We start from the raw sequence: 20,290 nt of genomic DNA on the forward strand, positions 1-20,290 counted from the left end.
AGAAAAAGATATTTTAACACATCGAGATAAAATCAAATAAGTATCATGAATATATTCCTTTCTCGACGAATACGATATCGAGGCGGAAGAAAAAACTCCGTTACCGAAAAATACGGTTTACTGTGTCTAAAGGATTCCGAATTGCGGTACGCGATTGAAGGTAACGATTAAACGAGGATTAAGCGCCGATTTTGTTCCTCGATGTTTCTGAAAGTGCCCGGCGGAAAAAGTGGGCCGCGCGCGAAATGAAAATCGAGACCGAGGATTATATTATGCCGTTCGGATCAACGGACTTGTAGCGGGAATCAATTTTATTTCACCAACCCATCCCTTTTTCATCCACGCTCCCCCCTTTCTTCGTGGGATATTCATGGAGGGGAAAGTTTGAATTGGAAAAACACCGATGAAACCGGGTTATCTTTTATTGCGTTATTTTTGACAGACACGAGGACACGAGGACGGGCTTATAGAGGTTTATATCTGGGCTCTTTCGACGACGATCGGGAATATCGTCGCCGGAATTTACAGCGCTGCATATCAATTTCAATAAAGAAGACGTCATGGCGGCTCCCCGCGGTTATAAAGTGGGCCAAGTACGTAATTCACCTTCAATAAAATAGCCGTCAACCGAGGACAGCATATTTTTCATGGCATAGTGTCAGGATTGTATCCTGGGAAGAAGAGATGAGAGAAAGAGAGAGAAGGAAGAACGGGAAGAGAAAGAAAGATGCGGAATTATCGATGCGATGATAGAGTGTGTACACGGTGCTTCTTATTGAATTCCGAAATAACACGCACGTACATCTTATTTATTCTTTTTTTTTTTTTCTTTTATTGACATTGCTTTATATAAAATTAAAATAACGCGAGCGTTCGAGCGATTAAAAAGGTTATCAGCCTCGATAAAATAACAGTCTCGCTGCCTTGTTACAGTTATACGTATACGAAAATTTGCATCCGATGCCAATTTGCAATTTGCGAAATTTAGCTTCCCTTCTACTATTGAAAATGCGCGCGTGTGCTTGCCTATTGGGGCCAATGTATGTCTCGGGTGTATATTAGTTTAATTGAAACGTCCCGTTAATATAATTGGTGTTGCGTAATTAACGCTGTAAAAACATGGACGAGCGGGATTATTCGCGTATTTGATATTTTAATTTATGTCCATCCGCGCTCTTACGCAACGGTTGTTACACCGCCGACGATCGGCATTATCGCGAATTATGCGAACAGGCGCTCGAAAACGAGCGAATAAGAATTAACGCAAAGAGATGAAAGAGAGAGAGAGAGAGAGAGAGAGAGTGTGCGTGCCGAGGTGATGAAATATAACGGTTACGTGTCCTGTCGATCGATCCCATTCTGTAAACTGATATAGACAAAACGTATCCGAATTCAACGCCGGATTCATCGACGCCCTAGCTGTCTTGTAAAGTTGGAATCTGTTCGAAGCGCTTTCAAATTTTCAACAAATTTTTCAAAAACTTGATCCTCCAGTTTCTTCTCAATCAAAATATTTATTAAATTTGATTTAATATTTTCCTTTTAAATTTAATTTACTCTCTCTCTCTCTCTCTCTCTCTCTCTCTCTCTTTATCATGATTAATTATAATCAAAATTTATTTTGAGGATATTGCTCTCGAGATAATAATTTTAGTTTTAAATTCTATATTTAATAAAAGAGACGTATGTATTTTTTATATCCGTCATACTTTTCAAGCGAAAGATGGACGAGAGAGAGAAAGAGAGAGAGAAAGAGAGGGAGGATGTTGGAAGGGTTAATGAAATTACAGACTGACGCGCGGGATAATTTCGGCGCGATCGGGTGGACACGTGTTTGCGGGTACTCACCGACGAACAATTTAGGTGTTTGGCGACCTGCATGGCGTAATTGGCGGCGCCTCTCACTAACGCCCAGGGTGAAAGTGCACTGCCGGACATGAGGACACCTCGATGGAATAGCAGACCTGCAATCGAGCCCGCCGTTGTTAAGTGTAACAGATACAGTGTACTTTGTAAGGTTCGTTACAAGCCCCAAAAGCGCTGACCTCTCAAATTTAAGCGTATAATTTATTCGTCTCTTTCTTTAATAATGATAAATAACAAATACGAATATCTGCTTGTCAAAATATCCTTAATGGATCCTACAAAGGGAAATTTTTATTTTGCTTAAATAGAGAGATAGGGATAATTAAGTATTATTAATAAAAAATATCTTTCTCCCTTTCCTGAGATCTTGAGATCTCGAGCAACTTTTTCTCCTCTCGTTATCCTACGTAGTTCTAACGTGACGCAATCTTTGCATCCTTTGCATACTTGATGTTCCGGGAAATGTTTTATCCTTCGTAAAAATTCTATATCCTGGAATCATCGCATTCGCGAGACGCGATTTCGGAATTCTAGCTTCGTGCGCGCCTCTTCGAAAGGTCTTACGGCTTTATCTCGGGATTCGCAAATCATATCTCGTAATGCAAAAGTGTTTGTTCGCACGGCAAGGGGGAGGGATTATATATCGCGACGCGCAGAATTGAATTTCGAGATGATTTCGAGGTCGATCCCCTTCGCGAACGGAACTACGATATTACCTGAGTAAACGAAATACAATCCGAGTTTCAATGCATAGTAACGCGAATACTCTCATCTCGATCGCTCCATAGATTTATTTCCAATCAACGATTCCCATTACGATGTTATCAGCGATTTCCGTTCTAAAGATGAGGACCAAGAAGGCGCACCGAATGTCGCCATATAAAAAAAGATGTGTAAAAAAAAAAGTGTGTACAGAATGTATAATAGAGATGATATATAACGAACTTCTCTTGAAATATTGCAAAATGTAAATGAAGGAATTTCTGTAAATAATATTTAAATTATACAATTTATACAATTTTATGTCGGCGTTAATTATGTACGTCTGTCTGCGCGAGAGAAGATTAATTAATGTAATATACACTTTTATATTACTTACGCGCGCGTGTTATTACTGATGTATCGCTATTAAGTAATTAAAAAATGAAAAGGGAAATTAATAATTAAGTAAATGAAATCTCGTTCATTTCTCAGAAAAAAGGGCCAAAGCATCTCTTTTCATTTCCATTTAATTAAGAGTTTTTACTTTCTACAGAAAGTAAAGAGCAATGAAAGAATTGTGGGATTTCTTGTCTCGGTAATAATAATAAAATATGTATTATCTTGGGGCAGCCCCAAAGAGTTGGCCTTGGCCTGGAGCTTATTAGTGATTAATTTTCTCATCACGCGTCGGAAAATTGGACATTATGTAAGAGATGAATAGACAAGAGAGCGCACGGCTTTCGCAGTGCGAAGAAAATTAAGGCAACAGGGAGAACACGACGTGTTGCAAGCTTCCTCGTGTTAGTTGGTCTATTATTTAATACAGAAGACCGGGATAAGTTACTTAATCCTGATCTTGTGAATCGTTAATCCTGACATTTCGAAGATATAAGGTTTCTTCCGCGAAAGATGTTATATATATATATATATATATATATATATATACAGGGTTGGGAAAGTTACTTTATAAAAGTAACTCGTTACCGTTACCGTTATTTTTTCTAAAAAGTAACTCGTTACCGTTACTCGTTACTAATTTTAAAAAGTAACTCGTTACCGTTACTAAAAGTTACTAAAAAGTAACGAGTCGTTACAATTTCCGTTACTTTTTTACAATACAAACTAATAAATTATTTTGCATAAGAAAAACTTTTAAAAAATTGTAAACAAGATTTCATTCAAGGTTTATTACAAAATAAATGATTAAATTTTATCGAAATTCTTTATTAATTTTTAATAAAATTTGTTGCTCCATAGTATCATTATTTAAATGCCCTCTTTGTGGTGTTAATACAGAGCCACCGATGCTAAACATTCTTTCTACAGATGCACTGCTCGGTAGAGCTGTATTATATTTAATAAAAAGTTTTTTAAGTTTTGGATAGTCGTTTAACATTTCTATATTACAATTATTTTATTTTAAAAACCTTTGCAATTCTTCTTGTTCAGATTCATTTTGCACCGTTTTTTGCTCAAAAATTAAAAAATCATCGTGATCGTCAGATTTTCCAGCTTTTGAAGAATTTTCAGTTGATCGGATTCCCAATAAATCCTCCAAGTAATTTTCAGCACGTTTTCTTTTTTCTCCGATTAATTAGTTTAACTTAAATTTTGGATGTAAACATGCTGCTATTATTAATTCTTTTGTTTCAAATATTGTAAGAAATCTAAAATCAAATATAATAAATTAAACGACATTGTTTGTTTTATTGCAATTAATACTTTTGAATCAATAGTTTAAAATAAAATAATATTTTTCAATTAAATCCTTATTTAAAATTAAATAACATATGTATTAATCAAATTAATAAGTTACCTTTTATTTAAACCTTGCTGAATAGCTTCAACTAATGAATGGCAATCTATAAGGTCAGATTTATTGAGATTTTCTAATTTTCGTTGCAAGGTACTTAGAACTGGTAGTAAATGAGAGCTCTGCTTTTTCGAAAAGATAAAGCTCTCATTGGATATCGCGCGTCGGGTCATCGCACTGGTCTGCAAGAGCCATAAGTTGATCAATCACATTCAAGCATTTTTACAATATAATAAGAATGCTAATTGGTCGATTTGCTTACGGCTTTACGGTTAAGATAAAAATTTTATCACGCACAATAGCAAGAATAATATCTTAAATAAATCAAAAAATTTGAAAAAAGTAACGATAAAAGTAACTGTTAAATTCGTTACTCGTTACTTCCCAACCCTGTATATATATATATATATATATATATATATATATATATATATATATATAAAATATTTCTCTCGATGTAAACTAAAAAGTGTAAAAAAAATTTTGTCATATATATTTATATATGAATAATTATTTATTATTAATTATATATAATTAATTAAAGATATATTATGTTTCAATTATTTTTATATGTTGTAATTATTTTATTATTAATACGCGAGATATGTTATATTTAAATATAATAAAATTATATATAATTATTATTTAACTTTCGCGCGCAAACAACAAGTTTTAAAATTCTATCGGTATTTAAGAAATTGCAGAGAGAATACTCGCAGTATTTGAGTATACGAGTATGTAAAAGATGCGAAACAGCTCTAGTAAACTAGAAGCGACAAGCGTATATTCTTCCACGCGTAATCCCAATTTGATCGGTCGGTCCGAATCTGAATATTCAACATGAAATGTGTCTTCTAGAGCGATCTTATCGACCCGATACACGTCGATACCCTATTGGATCTCATTCATTTAGCTAAGAAGATATCGGAGTAAACTCTGAATATCCTGAGGGACAGCGTTCTCCACGTATTTCCGACATTACGGAATCAAGATGGCCCCGTTCTTCCGATATCCGTCGTCGTCAAGAGGACGACACCGAACGATAAGACGGTGTCGAAGCTCGCGACATTAAAGGACTATTAAAGGATTATCGCCGGCTCAAATTCCGTCGCGTTACTTGGATTTAATGGCAGTCCTCCATAATACCCGAGGATTAATTAATTCCTTCGAGGGAACAGGATCCCAGGAGCCAAGCGTCCGACGAATTAAAGGTGCAGGATCAAAGGAAACGAGGTATCAAGGAGAACATTGAAATCTAAAAGAAATAACCGGATCCACAAAGAATCAAGAAACTTGGAGATTCAAAATATAGGATTCAAGTAATCGAGAGATCGAAAAATCTGAATTTAAAGAAGCCAAGATTCAAAGACTCAAGCGTATAAGGTATTCAAGGAGAATAGCAAGGAGAACGTAAGACAAAGAAATTGAAAATTTAACATCTAAAAAAATCGGGATCTAAGATGTAAAAAATAATTAGAATGCATATAATTAACGATTAAATGACAATAGAATTGAAAAAGATTTAAATTAATTAAAGAATCACTATCGAACAGAAATTAATCTAACGACAAGCGCTTGAAAAAAATTTTAGGATATTAAAATTATACAGATTGTATAGAAATTAAAAGCGGGAATTAAAAGAAAAATTCCAAGAACAGAATATTATCCTTCTAATTTAATTATACATAGTTAAATCTTATTATTCTGTATTATTTATCGCGTTGTATCGCGATCGATTTTTGCGCGAAAACAGGATAACGAGCGAGAGGAGAAGAGGTGCGATATAATTTTTTGGTCGGAAATCGCTCGCCATTATTCTTCGTCCTATTCTTCCACGAGTCTGCACGATCCTGCTTTTATCAGCGCGAGGCGACAAAAAACAAAGTGTCACAATCTGTTTCGGAACCGCAGAGCTTATCGCCGGGACCTTCTGGATGATAATTCACTACAGCCGCGAGTTGTCAATGGTGGTCGGGCCAGCTGATTCCCTCGTAATTTATGGCGTCTGGTAAACCAGCCCATTATTCCTAGCTCCTCCGTATCATTGTCTCGTGCATAGCTTCTCGCTCTTCGACCTGTGCCCCTTCTCCCTTCTCTCCTCCCACCTAACCCGTTTCACCCCGTTGTTTCTGCGTGACGTTATCTGTTTCCATGTCGTGACGCGACAAGAGGAACAATTCTCCCTGACTTGATCCAAGATAATAAACTGTTGCTAGGATTACTTCTCTAGAAGCATCCGAGACTCTGAAGATATATCTTGGCTCCTGAATAAAATTACGCAATATTTTTTTATGTATTGTATAATAGACATGTAAAATGTCTTGGACCAATCGCATTTTTTTATGAGTTAACGTCAGTCGAAGTTTTAATCTTTTCTTATTGTAAAAAGACATAAATTATCTAATAAATTGAAAATTTGTCAATCTGTTTATTAAAATTTTCTTATTATAATAAGAATTATTTAATGTAGATTGCGCTTTATATATACAATATTTTTAAATGATTATCTAAAGAGAGGGAAGTAAAAGTTTTCGCGTTGAATACAAATTTTATAATACACATTACGAGTCGGAGGAAGAAGGGATGACTCACCATCGGGTACCGCGTGGCTGGTCATCAGGAAGTTAACGCAGGCGGCTCCGGTACCGTGTCCCACTAGCGTGACATTTTTAGGATCGCCGCCGAAATAAGCGATGTTCTCCTGCACCCAGTGTAAAGCCGCTATCTGGTCCATCAGGCCGTAATTCGCCGGCGAGCGTAAGTGCGAGTCTGTGTTGGCGTTTAGAAAGCCTGCAATCAAAACAAGCCCCGCTTATATGGTTAGCGCGCGACGGTCCATTATCGCCGCGGTTACGGCTAGTATAACATCACTGTGATCGTGCCGGAATTACTGCCGATAGTGCTAATTCCGATCGTTCCCTGTCGCGGACCATGGGGCGACAGGCGAGATAGTAAATCTCGTTAGATACGACGAAACGTAGGATAATTATAATGCTTATTATCCTCGAGTCTAATTAATCGCTTTAATGATATTGGTAATACACAGTTACATCAATCCTTTATTAATCGTGTAAAAAATGTCTTTTCAAATGTCAGAAATTCGTTTTAATTGCCACTAATGGTATGATTACCAAGATTCTTTTTTATTTTTCTCTGATGAAAAAAATTTTTACATATCTTTGAAGGGGACGATCGTCTCATTCGACAATATATAAAACTTAATTTACGTAATTATTCATTTTACTTGAGCGGAGAAGGTGTGATTTTTTCTGCGACATCCATTCGCGGGACTGTCCGAATTATTTGAGCTAGATTTCGTACCGTCCGACCACCGGACGCGTGTGTGTGTATGCGTGCTGTGTGTCGCATCCCCTTCTGCGCGAAGGGATTAAATGGCTGGGGAGAGGATGTAGAGATTGGCCCGTCTGGGGCGAGCGAGCGGTATGATTTAGCGTTCAGACACGTATCACGTCCTACTTTGCGTATCGTTTCGCCGAACGAGGGATATCGCTATCAATTGGCGGAGTCGAGGCGATATTTATGACGGCCGGATGGCGCCAGTGGCAACAGTCTTACCCGGCTTGTCGGCCACGGCATTGTCACGATACACAAATCGTTCGACTTTGCCCTCGTCGAAATATACATTCGTCAACGGACCGACTTTATTCGTTCCCTTCCGCTTCCGCCCAATAAATTCAGATTCGTAAATCTGCCAGATGTCCAAGACTCGCTCATGTTTATTGCTGTATTTATTCTATCGGGATGATACTATCGCAAAAACAAACGAATGCGAAAGAAATTATCGTGTTGGCACGATCTTCGGATAAGGAGCTAATGCCAACCAAATATTTTTAATCAATGATTTTCTGACTGTTTTCAATTATAGGATGAGTTCAATTAATTGTCCTACTTTTTTTTCTAACGTTTCCATGTAAGAAATGTCAAGATTAACAAAAAAAAAAAAAAAAAAGAAAAAGAAAATAGAAAACTTTTCGCGAATAATTAATTTAATCCGTCAAGCAATTTCCTAATTGCATCTCGCAAAACTGGGAATTATCAGCAGTGTCAGCTATCCATGTAGTCAATTATAGTTCCAGTCTCTCTTTTAATATAGATAGAGAGGAGGAAATTAGATTAGCGTTAATTGAATCGGGTCGATTCTTTCGAGGGGAAGTTGGTTTCCGCCTTTTTCTTTCTTTCATTCGACAGGAATTAGATCGCGAGCGCGACGATTGTGTTGCTACTGGCAAGTTCCGGACGTGATATTTTCAGTAGTAAGACTCCGTCGTTCGGTCCGGCGGTGTTTGCCTCGCGAAGCTCCGCGCCGTTAAATTATCTGTCATATTTACCCGCCGACGTACGCGAGAGTTGTTCTTCGAGGCAGTTAAGAGGATGATTTCTATTACAAGCCGCGCCGCCGTGTATATATATATAATATTGTATATATACTTGCCGGCGCACATTTTAACTTTAGGGCACTCGGTGCCTTAACAAGGGAGGCGTTACTGTCGTCAGGATCTAGGTCAACGATGTTGCGCCGACTGTTTTCTGGCTAGCCTTGCCAAATCGATAATTTGGAAAGCCGTGTTGAGTGGAAAAACGCCCAGTGTCTTCTCCTTTCTAAAGCCTTTACGGGATTAGATAAGTTCGTATAAATCCTTAAAGGATTACATAGTATCAGGCGGTTCTTCGCGGATTGTTTAATAAATATCCGCCCGATCAAATTTCTGCGCAGGAAGATATCCGTCTTTTTTCTCAGTATCTTGAGATCTTGCAAGATTGCTTTTTCTAATTGAAAATTTTCTATATAAAATCGTTGTATTATTTTCAGAATCTTTTTTGAGAGAAATGTTTGCATTGTTGGTAGAATCTTCTTAATAAAAATTTTCTCTCGTCAATAAAAAAAAACTTGATTAAATTGTTTTACGATACACTTGCTTCTCTTCCTAGATTTTTTTTTTAGACTTTCTATCCAAAAATTAAATTATTATTATAATTATTTTCGTTTAAAGTTTATCTCTCTATTTATTTTTCTTTTTTTATAGATCGAAATTTTTATAGATCGAGTTCTCTTGCAGTGTGATTATATTATATTTGCTTTCTTTTTGTACAATAAAATGGAAGTAAATACATTTCTTTTTATACGAGAACATTCGTACGTAATTCGATGTTTCCATTATTGACACGATACGATCTTCGTTATATTGCGTGGACGCGTGCAATGTGTTCATACCTTCGTCAGATGTTTCCTTGGATTTTGGAACATTGGATTCCTGCAGAATTAAATTCTTTCGAGACTTTGGCGCAATACGACGTTTGCATCTTTTCTCATACGACGTTACAATCTCTTTCCCGTCTTACGAGACGTTTTCTCGTCTCGCCTTCCAGTCTCCGTACTGCCATGTCTGATCTGATCCAATAACGATCCTCCTCCATGCTTTACGTCGAAATGGCGGGAGGGGGAGAAAAGGGAGAAAAAAAAAAAACCATACAAAGCTTTCTCGTCCGCGCGTTTACACGCACAGAAAGAGGTGCGAACGTGAAAGCGGAACAGAAATAAAGCACCGGTCATGTCCCATTTGATATTCAACCTCCGGCGTATCTGTCGCATCGCGCTTCCGCGTCTCCTATTCTTCTCGTTACAATGGAACTGCTGAACGTTATTCGTTGATTTAAATTTTCCGGTACACGCTGGTATACTCGCGCGGATGAGGGGCGTCAGAAGGGGGGAGGGTGGGGGGGCAAGGAGTGGTGGATATCGCCGGTCGGTGCGACGCTCACAAAGCGTCGCATCATTTTTCCGAAACGAAGGAAAATAGGGGGAGAGGGAAAATAAAAAAGGCGGGGGCGCGAGACAGCAAAGAGAGAGAGAGAGAGAGAGAGAGAGAGAGAGAGAGAGAAAATTGCGGTTGTCGCGCGAAGTGAAATTTCCTGCGCATCGCCATTTTATCCCGTTACTCTCTGTTGTGTTTTTGTTTTCCTCCCGGCTCTTTTTGTTTTTCAATCCGCCCGTTATCAAATCCTTGAATTTGTATTTATTGTCCGCTGTCATCTCACGTGGCATCTTTTAAGTTCGATGAGAAAAGTTTCCTTCGTGCACCCTTTCACATTCGCTCTTCTATTATTAATGTTCGATTAAATAACGCGCGTGAAATTTAATTTAATTTAATCTAATTTAATCTTACAACAAATCAATTTTATTATACCTAATAACAATCAGATTATAATAATCTAATTTTAAAAACTTGTGATAATCTCTTTTAACTTAGACGCTAAATTCTTTAATTTGATTTGATTTTTTTTATCTATGGTTTTTATTTATTTATTTATTTATTTTTTTTTGTTATATTCTTGAATGAGAGGATATTAAGACCTCACCCAGTATGAGGTCAGCGGGAGATTGCCGTCGCATCGAAGAGTAGAATGAGAGAGAGAGAAAGAGAGAGGAAGCGGGTGGAGTCAAGAATTTAGTTTGGTGAAACGGAAGACCTGGCCGTAATGAGTTTCCTATTAGATTTGGTTGCTTGGGTTGCCAGGCAACAAGCCGGGTCGCACCGGAACTTGCAATCCCCGTACCGTTCGCGGCCAAAACTTATCGCCACTTGCTCCTAAGCTTTTTCCGCGGCTTCTTATTCTCGTGGACGAGCGTCGTATGTCAAACGTCACGTAATAACAAATCGGATCTAATAGCATCTCGTGCGGTATCGTGCGAGGTGAGACGGTTATTTTGAACCGATCAATCAGGTTTCAAGGGTCGATTGCACTAATACCGGCTTTGCCTGGTCGTCCCTTTCGCGATCATGGCCTTCTAATCTGAACGTTGCCTCTGGATAGAGCGGGAAAATTGGGTAAACATACTTGGGGGTAAGTGACGTCGGTGCAACCGGCCCTAAATAGCTAATGAGCTACAGTTGACTGGCTCGTTTCAGACCTCAACTGCTGGGAGCCAGTGTTTCACACCATTAAGCGAGCAACTAACATATGTGATTTATCTGAGTTTCGAACAGTTCGCGAAAGTTATATCTAACTTGACAAACGAGGTTAATCATTGATGTATTTAACGTAGAAGAGAGGTAGAGAAATTAAAAAATAAAAGATTGAAAATCTGCGGATAGATTGAAAATTTGGAGCAAATTTTTTCAAGAGAATTATAATTTCGAGAACTCTCTTTTACTTCTCTTTTCTCCATGTTTCTTCTGTATTCGGAAGTAAAATAATTGAAATTCTGTAAAGAGAAAACGAGAGAATTTTGTAGTAATCGAAGATTCTCTCAAATTGATATAAAAAAATGTGCAAGATTTTTTTAGGGATTAAAAGAGACAGAGTGTTGTCAAAAATTTAAAAGTAGAAGACGATTTTCAATTCCAAAAATGTACCCCAAAGCTTTTCGAAATACGAGGATTTCTCTGGACTTACAGATCTAAGAAACAGGAGATTTCTTTCCGGAAATCCGGGATTCCGGAACTGGGAAGAAGATCTAGACGTCGACCGCGAATCGGGAACGAAAGAGATCTGTCATGACTTACCCAGGATGCCGAGTCTGTAGTTGATGGTGACGACGACGACGCCTCCATAGCTCGCCAGGACGCTGCCGTCGTAAGGATTTCCGCTGCTCCATTCGTAGCTCTCGCCGTGCACGAACATAATCACGGGATACCTTCTGCCGCCGCCGTCCCTCGCGCCGGCTGTAATCAATAAAATTATCCTGAGATCGATCGAAACTTTCGACATTTCATAGTTCGCATCGCGCATCCTTAAAGGGTCATTTTTCAGTCTCCCGAGCTTTTAAGGAAGTTTTGACAGTTCGATAAGGAATTACGGTATGTGTGTCCTAGATATCGAATGGTTACATTCTTTAAGACAATGAATTATTAAAGATTACGCTTATCGTTAGTGGTTAAGAGAAGATGTGTCTAAAAAAATTTGTAACTGGCACTGGAGATTAGAATCTCATTCCACTTCTTCGACAATAAGCAAATATATGTAGAATAAAATTATTAATAAACCAACTAATCGGAGCAACACGATATAAATTAGATAACAGAAAGAATGCTATTTAAAAATAAATAAAAATTATATATTTAATTTGTTATTGCTGTGCGATGTGATAGTTGCGCAAGAAAAGGATCCTTTCGAAGCTTACATTCGAGTTATGTTCAAGTTACGAGCAAGTATGCGTGTCGGGCGACGTGTCGCCTATCGCTCTTGGGGTAATTAAAACAAGCGGCGGTGGCTCGCACACACGAAAGGGGTGCGTCAATCTGATTTAACATGGTAATGCCGGAAGGGTGAACACGCGAGGGTGATCGCTGCGGCCAGACCGGGTACCGGCTATAATTCAACAAATCACGCGTCACCATCCTCGCGATAACAGCCCGCATCACGATCATCCTGTGTTGCCTTCTGCAGCCTTCAACCCTTCCCTGAACCCTCGTGAAATGCGACGACTGTACGACGAGTCTCATCAATCAGCTAATCCCTGCCAGATTTTTCGCAGAATTGCGGTTATTCGTTATTTTTCTGAATTTATCACAATTAGTAAGAATTAAATAATTTTTTGTATTAAAAATAAAATACTTGGAAAGATTTTTTATTCATTAAATTAAGCTGGTAAAAATTAAGTTATACTAAACTTTATTTCAATTATAAAATTAATTTTTTTTTTGAATTCTTAAAAAAAAAAAAAATATAATTTAAATTAATAACGCAGAAAAAGTTTTTCTAATTACGCGTAAAAAATTAATTTTGCGCTCCAGATTAATTTGGCATTTGCTTCTGCAAGAATAAACGCGTCGCAAAAAATAAATGGCGCCAATGCGATTAGGGGAGTAAACGGCCGCTTGATTGCCCGGTCATGTTAATTAAGTGACCGTCGAGAACGATGACGATTCGGTGGCAAAATCAATTAATGTACCGCAACCGCGCCGGCTAATTATTATTTTCATTATCGTCCTTGTAGCTTCGTCATGTGCTTCCTAATTGGCATTCGACTCCGTCGATTGCCTGAAAATCCCCGGACATATGTTGTTCGCTAAAACCCTTTTCATACGATTAGAAACTCGCGGGAGAATTCTGTCGGTAATTGTATATACATCCTGTAATAACGAAAGCGCTAAAACTTTCTTTCCGTCATCCTTTTTTAATTTCTTAATGCGTTGGAATCATTTTTTTATATAACTAGAATATTACAAAGTGCGCACCATTTATTCTCTTAATCATTACATTATTTAATAAACTGCAATTAAAAAATTGCAGATATCTTAAAAAAAGAGATGTCTTTTTGCAATAATTTGCTATCTGGATTAAAATACGCAGTAAGACACGATCACAGGATCGAGTGATTAACGCAACGAAAGACCCCGTGATAAATCAATCCTTTAATAAATAATTAATTTTTAATTTAAAACGAAAGTATATAATATTTTTTAAGAGTAGATATATTTTATAAAATATTTTGGGAGAAGGGGGGAAAGCAACGAGAATTAATAATAACACAGTGTTCAGCTTTGGCAGTCTATAGCGTACCATTGTTTAAACTCCACGGCATTGTTGTCATCCGCATAGCGACACTCGAGTAATAATACAGTAATACGGTCTTTATTAAACTACATATTGTGCGCGATTATTGATTACTGTAAGAAAAAAAATTATAGCATCAGAAATAATATATATAGTTGTAAATTATAAAAAAAATTCTTTTATAAAAATTATTATTTTTTGTAAAATTATAAAAACAAGAAATCTTCTTGTTTTGCTTATGATGAAACATAAAATTGTAAAAAATTATACATGTATAATTTTTCTGCACAGATCTTCAAGAATTTCGTGAAAAGTGCGAAAGAAAATTTGATAATTCGCAACTTCAATTTGGAAAGTAGATACGAGAATCTCGAATGTATTGCAATGTATTCGAGAATGTAAATATTGGAATCCGATATAGAAAATCTATAAAGAAGAAAAAAACATTTTCCGATATCAAAAATCTCCGGAAATTCGAAATTCAGAGTGTACCAAAGGATTTCTCGCAATTGTACAGCTTTATTTTTTGCAAGAGGAAAAGAGAGAGAGAGAGAGAGAGAGAGAGAGTTAAAATCTCATTTATCATAGAAGAGAAAATATCGCGACTTCAACTCATCTCGCGGCTGCGATACATTATTTCGGCCGTGAATAAATTTACAAGGGCCCTGTCAATATTTGATGCGATCCGCAAACAATTTTCCGGGATGCCTCTAACGGACTTTACATATTCATAAAGCGGTGCTCCGTAGTCTGATATCGTTGGATGATAAGTACCTGGGAGAGAAGTACCTGCGTTCCCGTTAAATCGCTTTATTTTACAAATTCGATATTGCATCCGCCTTCTTAGGAACCCTTCCTTTAATCCTTATCAACCCTCCGGCCGCTAGCTAGGGGAAAACAGATTGTGCATTCATCATGCATGAATCAAAACTTTATCTTCCACAAGCTGAGATCCAGATTGACTTTACGCTATCAAAATTCAATTTCAGCTCTCTCTCTCTCTCTCTCTCTCTCTCTCTCTCTCTCTCTCTCTCTCATTGCCACACGATATATTCAATATCCTAAATCGAAAAAAACTCTCGAGGAAATACTCGTTAAATTCAAATATAACCGCAGTTTTTTGCCAATTAAATGTCAAGAGATTAAATAAATATCGTTAAATTTCATTGAATTGAAATTGAAACTTTTATTACCACAATATTTGATATCCTACACTGAAAGGATTCTAAAAAGAAAGAGAAAGAAAAAAAAAAAGAGAAAAAAATTTTATTATATAATCTTTTATTAATTTTTTAGATAAATTATTTCTCCACAAATAAAACGACGATATATTAAATATTGTATATATAAATGTAAAAATATATACTCGCGTTTTTTACAGGAAATTTCAAATTTTATATTACCGGAATTGAGTTAGTGCTTTCATTCATACAATATTTATTAGTCTGAAGAATATTATTCTAAAATTAAAGCTTTGCATATAATTTTTCTACATTTAATCTTCTTCAGAATTTTTTTTTTTTTTTTTTCATATTATTACGCAAAAAGGAAAGAAATAAAAACAAGCGTAAGAGAAATAGAAAATGACTAACTGAAAGAAAAGTGGGCAGCAGGTTTAACGTCAGGATAAAGTAGCACAATGATGCGCGACTGCATTGCCGGGGTGCGACTGCAATGCAGCACACTTTATCGCGTCGTCCTGCGAGCTATACAGTGACACAGGCAGGATTACGGCGTACAGATAAGGATGACGACGGTGCGGTTATCACAGCTGCATTCATTGCTTGTATTCACAGCGGAATCGCCGTGGTAAAAGCTTGCATATAGTCGGGAAGCGACGTATATAACGGATACACTCGTCTTATTAGGGATGTCCTGACAATTGCGCCATACGGCTACTCAGGACAACGACGTTTACAACCCTCGTAAATCTTATCATTATCGTCCCCTCTTTCGATTTCGCGGGACAATTGTTCGCTTCGAACAAGAAAGACGCAACAAGTGATGCAAGATTAATAGAAGGGTTGGAGGAGTGGGCGTATCTAAAAATGATTAAAGTATTAAATATTTTTTTCATTCTTTGGAAGAAAAAAATAGATAATTTGAAACACTATCTTCATGTAAAAATCATGTTTTTCAATCTTTTTTTTTTCTAGTTTGTTTTAAATATATTCAATTCAGGTTTCAGAAATTAGAATTTTTAAGAAATTTCGAGTTTTCTTTCTGGAGAGATTATTAGATATTCGCAAATCCCAGGACATTTGGTTTGAGGATTCACGAATTCGACGAACATAAACGCAATTCTTGTATCGTACTCGTCCCGACTCTCACTCGAGGTCCTTCACGATATACTCTCCTCAATATCGGCTTAACCGTCTACTTGATTCTGTCGATATCATTTTCCGAATCGGCGCGTACGGTAGGTTTAAAGCCGGCGAAAGAAAAAAAGAACGATATCCTTTTGCAGTTTTCGCGTCTCATTGCTCGTGATTTTCGCGGCAAAAGTTTTTATTCAAACCAAGATCAAGTTACATCACAAAAATGCTATTAAATTGTAATGTTGCATCATTATTATTTTCTTCAGTCGAAAAATTTCAGATGTAAAAATTGTAGAAAAGAAGAATCGATAGCACTCGACCATAAAATGAACATGATGGACGGCTGTCGTTATTTTTATATATTCGATGCTATCTCGCGTCTCTCTTCATAAAAAACGTTAAAAAAAGTTAAAAAACAAACGGTTAAATATATATAGTCTTCTAGTCATATATATCTCCTCTTGTCTGCGCGCAAACTTTCTTCGTATAATTTCAAATACACTTCATTCTCATTCTCTGACATCGCCACCCTTTTTGACGTCTCTCTGACAGGGATGCCACGACACTTAAATAGGTATAATACCGTGAAATTCTGCTTAGCGTGTTAACTATGTGTTCAGTTGTAAGTCCGACAACGAGGGGTAGTCTTCCTATCCGACGAATAATCTCAAACTACTTCTTACGTACTTCTCACATTATCCTTTTAGTCCGTGACAGAATGAACGAATCTCCATTTGCGGAATCTGTCTCATAGATAGCCCGAAAACTAGGAAACGGGACGAATAGCGGATCATTTGAGATTCTCGTGCTTTTTGGATTTTCGACCTTCATCTCGTTCTTGCGATCGCCGATAAGGGTCGCATAAATGAGCATGAATGAGTTTCGCCTTCGAGATTTCCGCGTCGTGAAATTTCGCTAGTGGATATACATAAAAAGCACCGCATATTTTTTTTTTGTTCGTTCGTTCGTTCGTTTGGACCCCTCGCTTAATCGGCCGCATTATGCGCACCCTCGTCCCGAATAGTCGACGAATAATTTCGGCCGAGCACGACCCGAGGGAAGTTTCGTTATTATCGCGAAACGAGATTTTTCGAGTGCAACCGTCGAGATTTGTATTTAAATAGTTATGGGAAAGAAGTTGCGGAACGTGTATTTTAATGAAGGAATGATTCAACGAGAAGCGAAAGAAGTCAAATCAAATGCACGACTCATATGAAGTTTTGTGAAAGAGTAAGCTTTTGCATATTTAACACTGAAAATGCAGGCAGGAAAATTTTCATAAAATTCCAAAAAATTTTACGTTGAATTTTAATCTAAATCTTTTTATATTTACACTCCGTGTTTCATGTTCCATATTAAAGTAGAATTATCATTAGCATTAAATTTGAAGCCACAGTATTTAATACTCTACGTTGTGAAAGATTTTCGATAAAAAATTAAAAAATTTTTTTCAATTCTCGCAAATCAAATATGTAGATGAATTGTGGTTTTTTTTTCGACCTATTTCAGGGGAACTTTATCTCTTTAAAATTACAAGGGGATTAGAAGAAGATGTTTTCTGGCTCAGGCCGGGTCACGCGGCAACAGTTGCCGGAAGGAACAATCAATAGTCGGAGACAACTGCAATACGACGTGACGGGCTCTAGATCTGTCCGTAAATTTCCCAGGTAAATGTGACGTAATGTTAGAGAATTTCCCCTTCTCCTTTCTCTTAATTAAATTTAAGATAATTTATCATTGACTGCGCGAGATTTATATATATACATTTTTATATTTAAAGCAGTAAAAAATTGTATTGGAATTGATTCGATATAAATGTAAATGCTAAAGTAAAAGTAATGTAAAAGAAATGACATCAAGTAATTCAATAGGCGACTCGAGACTGTTTCGCGCATTAACAAACTCCTTCATTTGCAGTTAGCAAGAGCTTTCGTTAATCGTTATTAATGATATTTTACTAATTACCATCGCCGATATTAAAACGCCATTTCGATTTCCATTAAAAGCCCGTTTCCAATATTCCCGAGATACGAGAGACTTTGTTGAATTGCATCGATAAATTGCAATTTTATAATATTACATTTGCGTAACAAGATACGAAAAAATGACGAGCGTAATTGCATGATAGAAAGTCGATGGAGATTTCCACAACCAATTTACATCAAAGTGTAAAGAATTTTGCGTTTCAAGAGAATGAGATTGAAAGGAATAGAAGAATAAATTGAGAGAAAAATTAATAAGTAGAAAAAATTGTTTAAAACTTTTGATAATGGACATTATAGAAAGTAAAAAAAAAAAATCGTTATCAATATTGTTTTAATATAATGGCTATTTTTATAAAAAGGTATTCGAATCAATAAAAGGACATGAATTGGAAGAATTTGATTCCGGAGTTTGACAAAGTTTCAAATCCCGTCTCTCCTTCGTCGAGAGAAGAACTTTTTGCGCGATGATTTTTTAATACCCCATGTCTCGGGCGCGCGCCAACGACAAATTCCGAGCGTAAAAAAAGAAAAAAAAAAATGTCGCGATTTTGCTGACGGTATCTGTCCGCGACGATGGCACTTGATAGATGATAACAATCGATTCGTCTCTCGTCTACCAAAAGCCATTCACGGAGCGACGTAGCTGGGATGCGGGGACGGTAAACAGCCGTGACGTGCGTGCGGTTTTGGAACGCGAATACGAAAAAAAAAAAAGAAAAAAAGGAAGAGAGTTGAGAAGGAAGAGGAGGGGAAAAAAATAATTAATGAGAGCGGAGCTATTGTCGTGTATCGCTCTGGCTGATGATGGATCGCGATGAGGTTATCGGCACGAGTTCTCATCGTCTGTCCGAGCTCGATGATGACACGTTTATAAAGCGGATTTTCTGCGTGCCAACATCGTCCGTTTTTCCCAAAAAGACCATGCACGATCTCTATCAAAAGTAGTATATTTAAAAATAAAATATTTTTAATTATTAATAACGAAAGACAAGTGTAGCATAAAATATATATTTTATAAATATTACCGATAGTAAATAATAGTAATGGTAATAAATAATAAATAAAAATAACGGTAAAAATTTATTGTTTATACATATATATATATAGTAAAAATTAATAAAATATATTCGGTTTAAATATATTTTAGGAAAAAATAATTTTCCGATGTTTTCATGATACGCAAGATATGATTAAACAATATAAGTGCAAATATAATATTTCTAACTTAAGTTTAAAGTTTTTAATTCTAAAGCAAAGAGAATGTGAAAAATCGATCAATTACTTCAAATTTTAAATAGGTTTCGTCGCCCAATTGAAAAAGCCGACAATTCGAGATAACAAAGACCTGATTTAAAATTAAAATTGAGATTTTAATTAGATGTGTTTTTGTATGATTCTAATTTAAATTTAAAATAAAGGTTAACTCTCTAATTGAAACCTCTTTAATTGCGATAGTTTTCAACTTTAATCAATTTCAATTGAAATATTTTTAATTCCAATAATTGAACAAACATATATGTCTTTTTGAAAAGTGTCCCCCTTAACTCTGATAAATTACCGAGAGAAAGGTATATGCGGAATGAAGGAGCGCAGTCATTCTTGATGCGGGATACCTCGTAATTCGCTCTTCTCGCTCAACATGTCGTTAATTTTGAACAAGTAAATGTTCGCACATGCTCCCCGACTAACTTCGTCTAACTCACTATCGCGCACGCTCAACTTTCTCTATGCTGCTTTCTGCAAATCAGCCATGTGAAAATTTACAATTTTAAGATACATTGAATTTAAAAAGGAAAAAAAAAAGTAAAATTAATTATTTTATTTATATTTTTAAACTACACCTGCTTATATAACATATCAGAGTTTGTTTGTTCAAATTACTGATTGATAAAAAATCATACTATTTCAATAGATATTTTGTTATCTAAAAGAGAAGCAATATTTTATTTGTAATATTCATTATACTTTCGCATAGCGTATCATTATGTTAATATATCATTTTTAGTATTTGCCATTTGACACAGAGAGGCACTTTGTTCAGTATGGTCTAAAGAGAGTGTCGGTTATTTAAAAGAGAAGCGTACCGA

The 20,290-nt window shown here is 36.4% G+C and overlaps 1 protein-coding gene across 2 annotated transcripts in view; it reads right to left on the reverse strand.

Moving 5' to 3' along the window:
• The window catches only part of Nlg-3 (neuroligin 3), a 133,845-nt gene that overhangs the window by 8,155 nt on the left and 105,400 nt on the right, over positions 1-20,290 (reverse strand). For both annotated transcript variants that reach the window (XM_070292611.1, XM_070292612.1), the window contains exons 2-4: positions 11,908-12,066; positions 6,974-7,171; positions 1,849-1,964 (exon numbers count right to left, since the gene is read on the reverse strand). In XM_070292611.1, the coding sequence (XP_070148712.1) occupies positions 1,849-1,964; positions 6,974-7,171; positions 11,908-12,066 (473 nt within the window). The remainder of the gene's footprint in view (positions 1-1,848; positions 1,965-6,973; positions 7,172-11,907; positions 12,067-20,290) is intronic.

This window comes from Polyergus mexicanus, unplaced genomic scaffold (genome assembly GCF_030449975.1).
Source record: "Polyergus mexicanus isolate NDT 795.1 unplaced genomic scaffold, iyPolMexi1.0 SCAF_3, whole genome shotgun sequence".
NCBI lineage: Eukaryota > Metazoa > Arthropoda > Insecta > Hymenoptera > Formicidae > Polyergus > Polyergus mexicanus.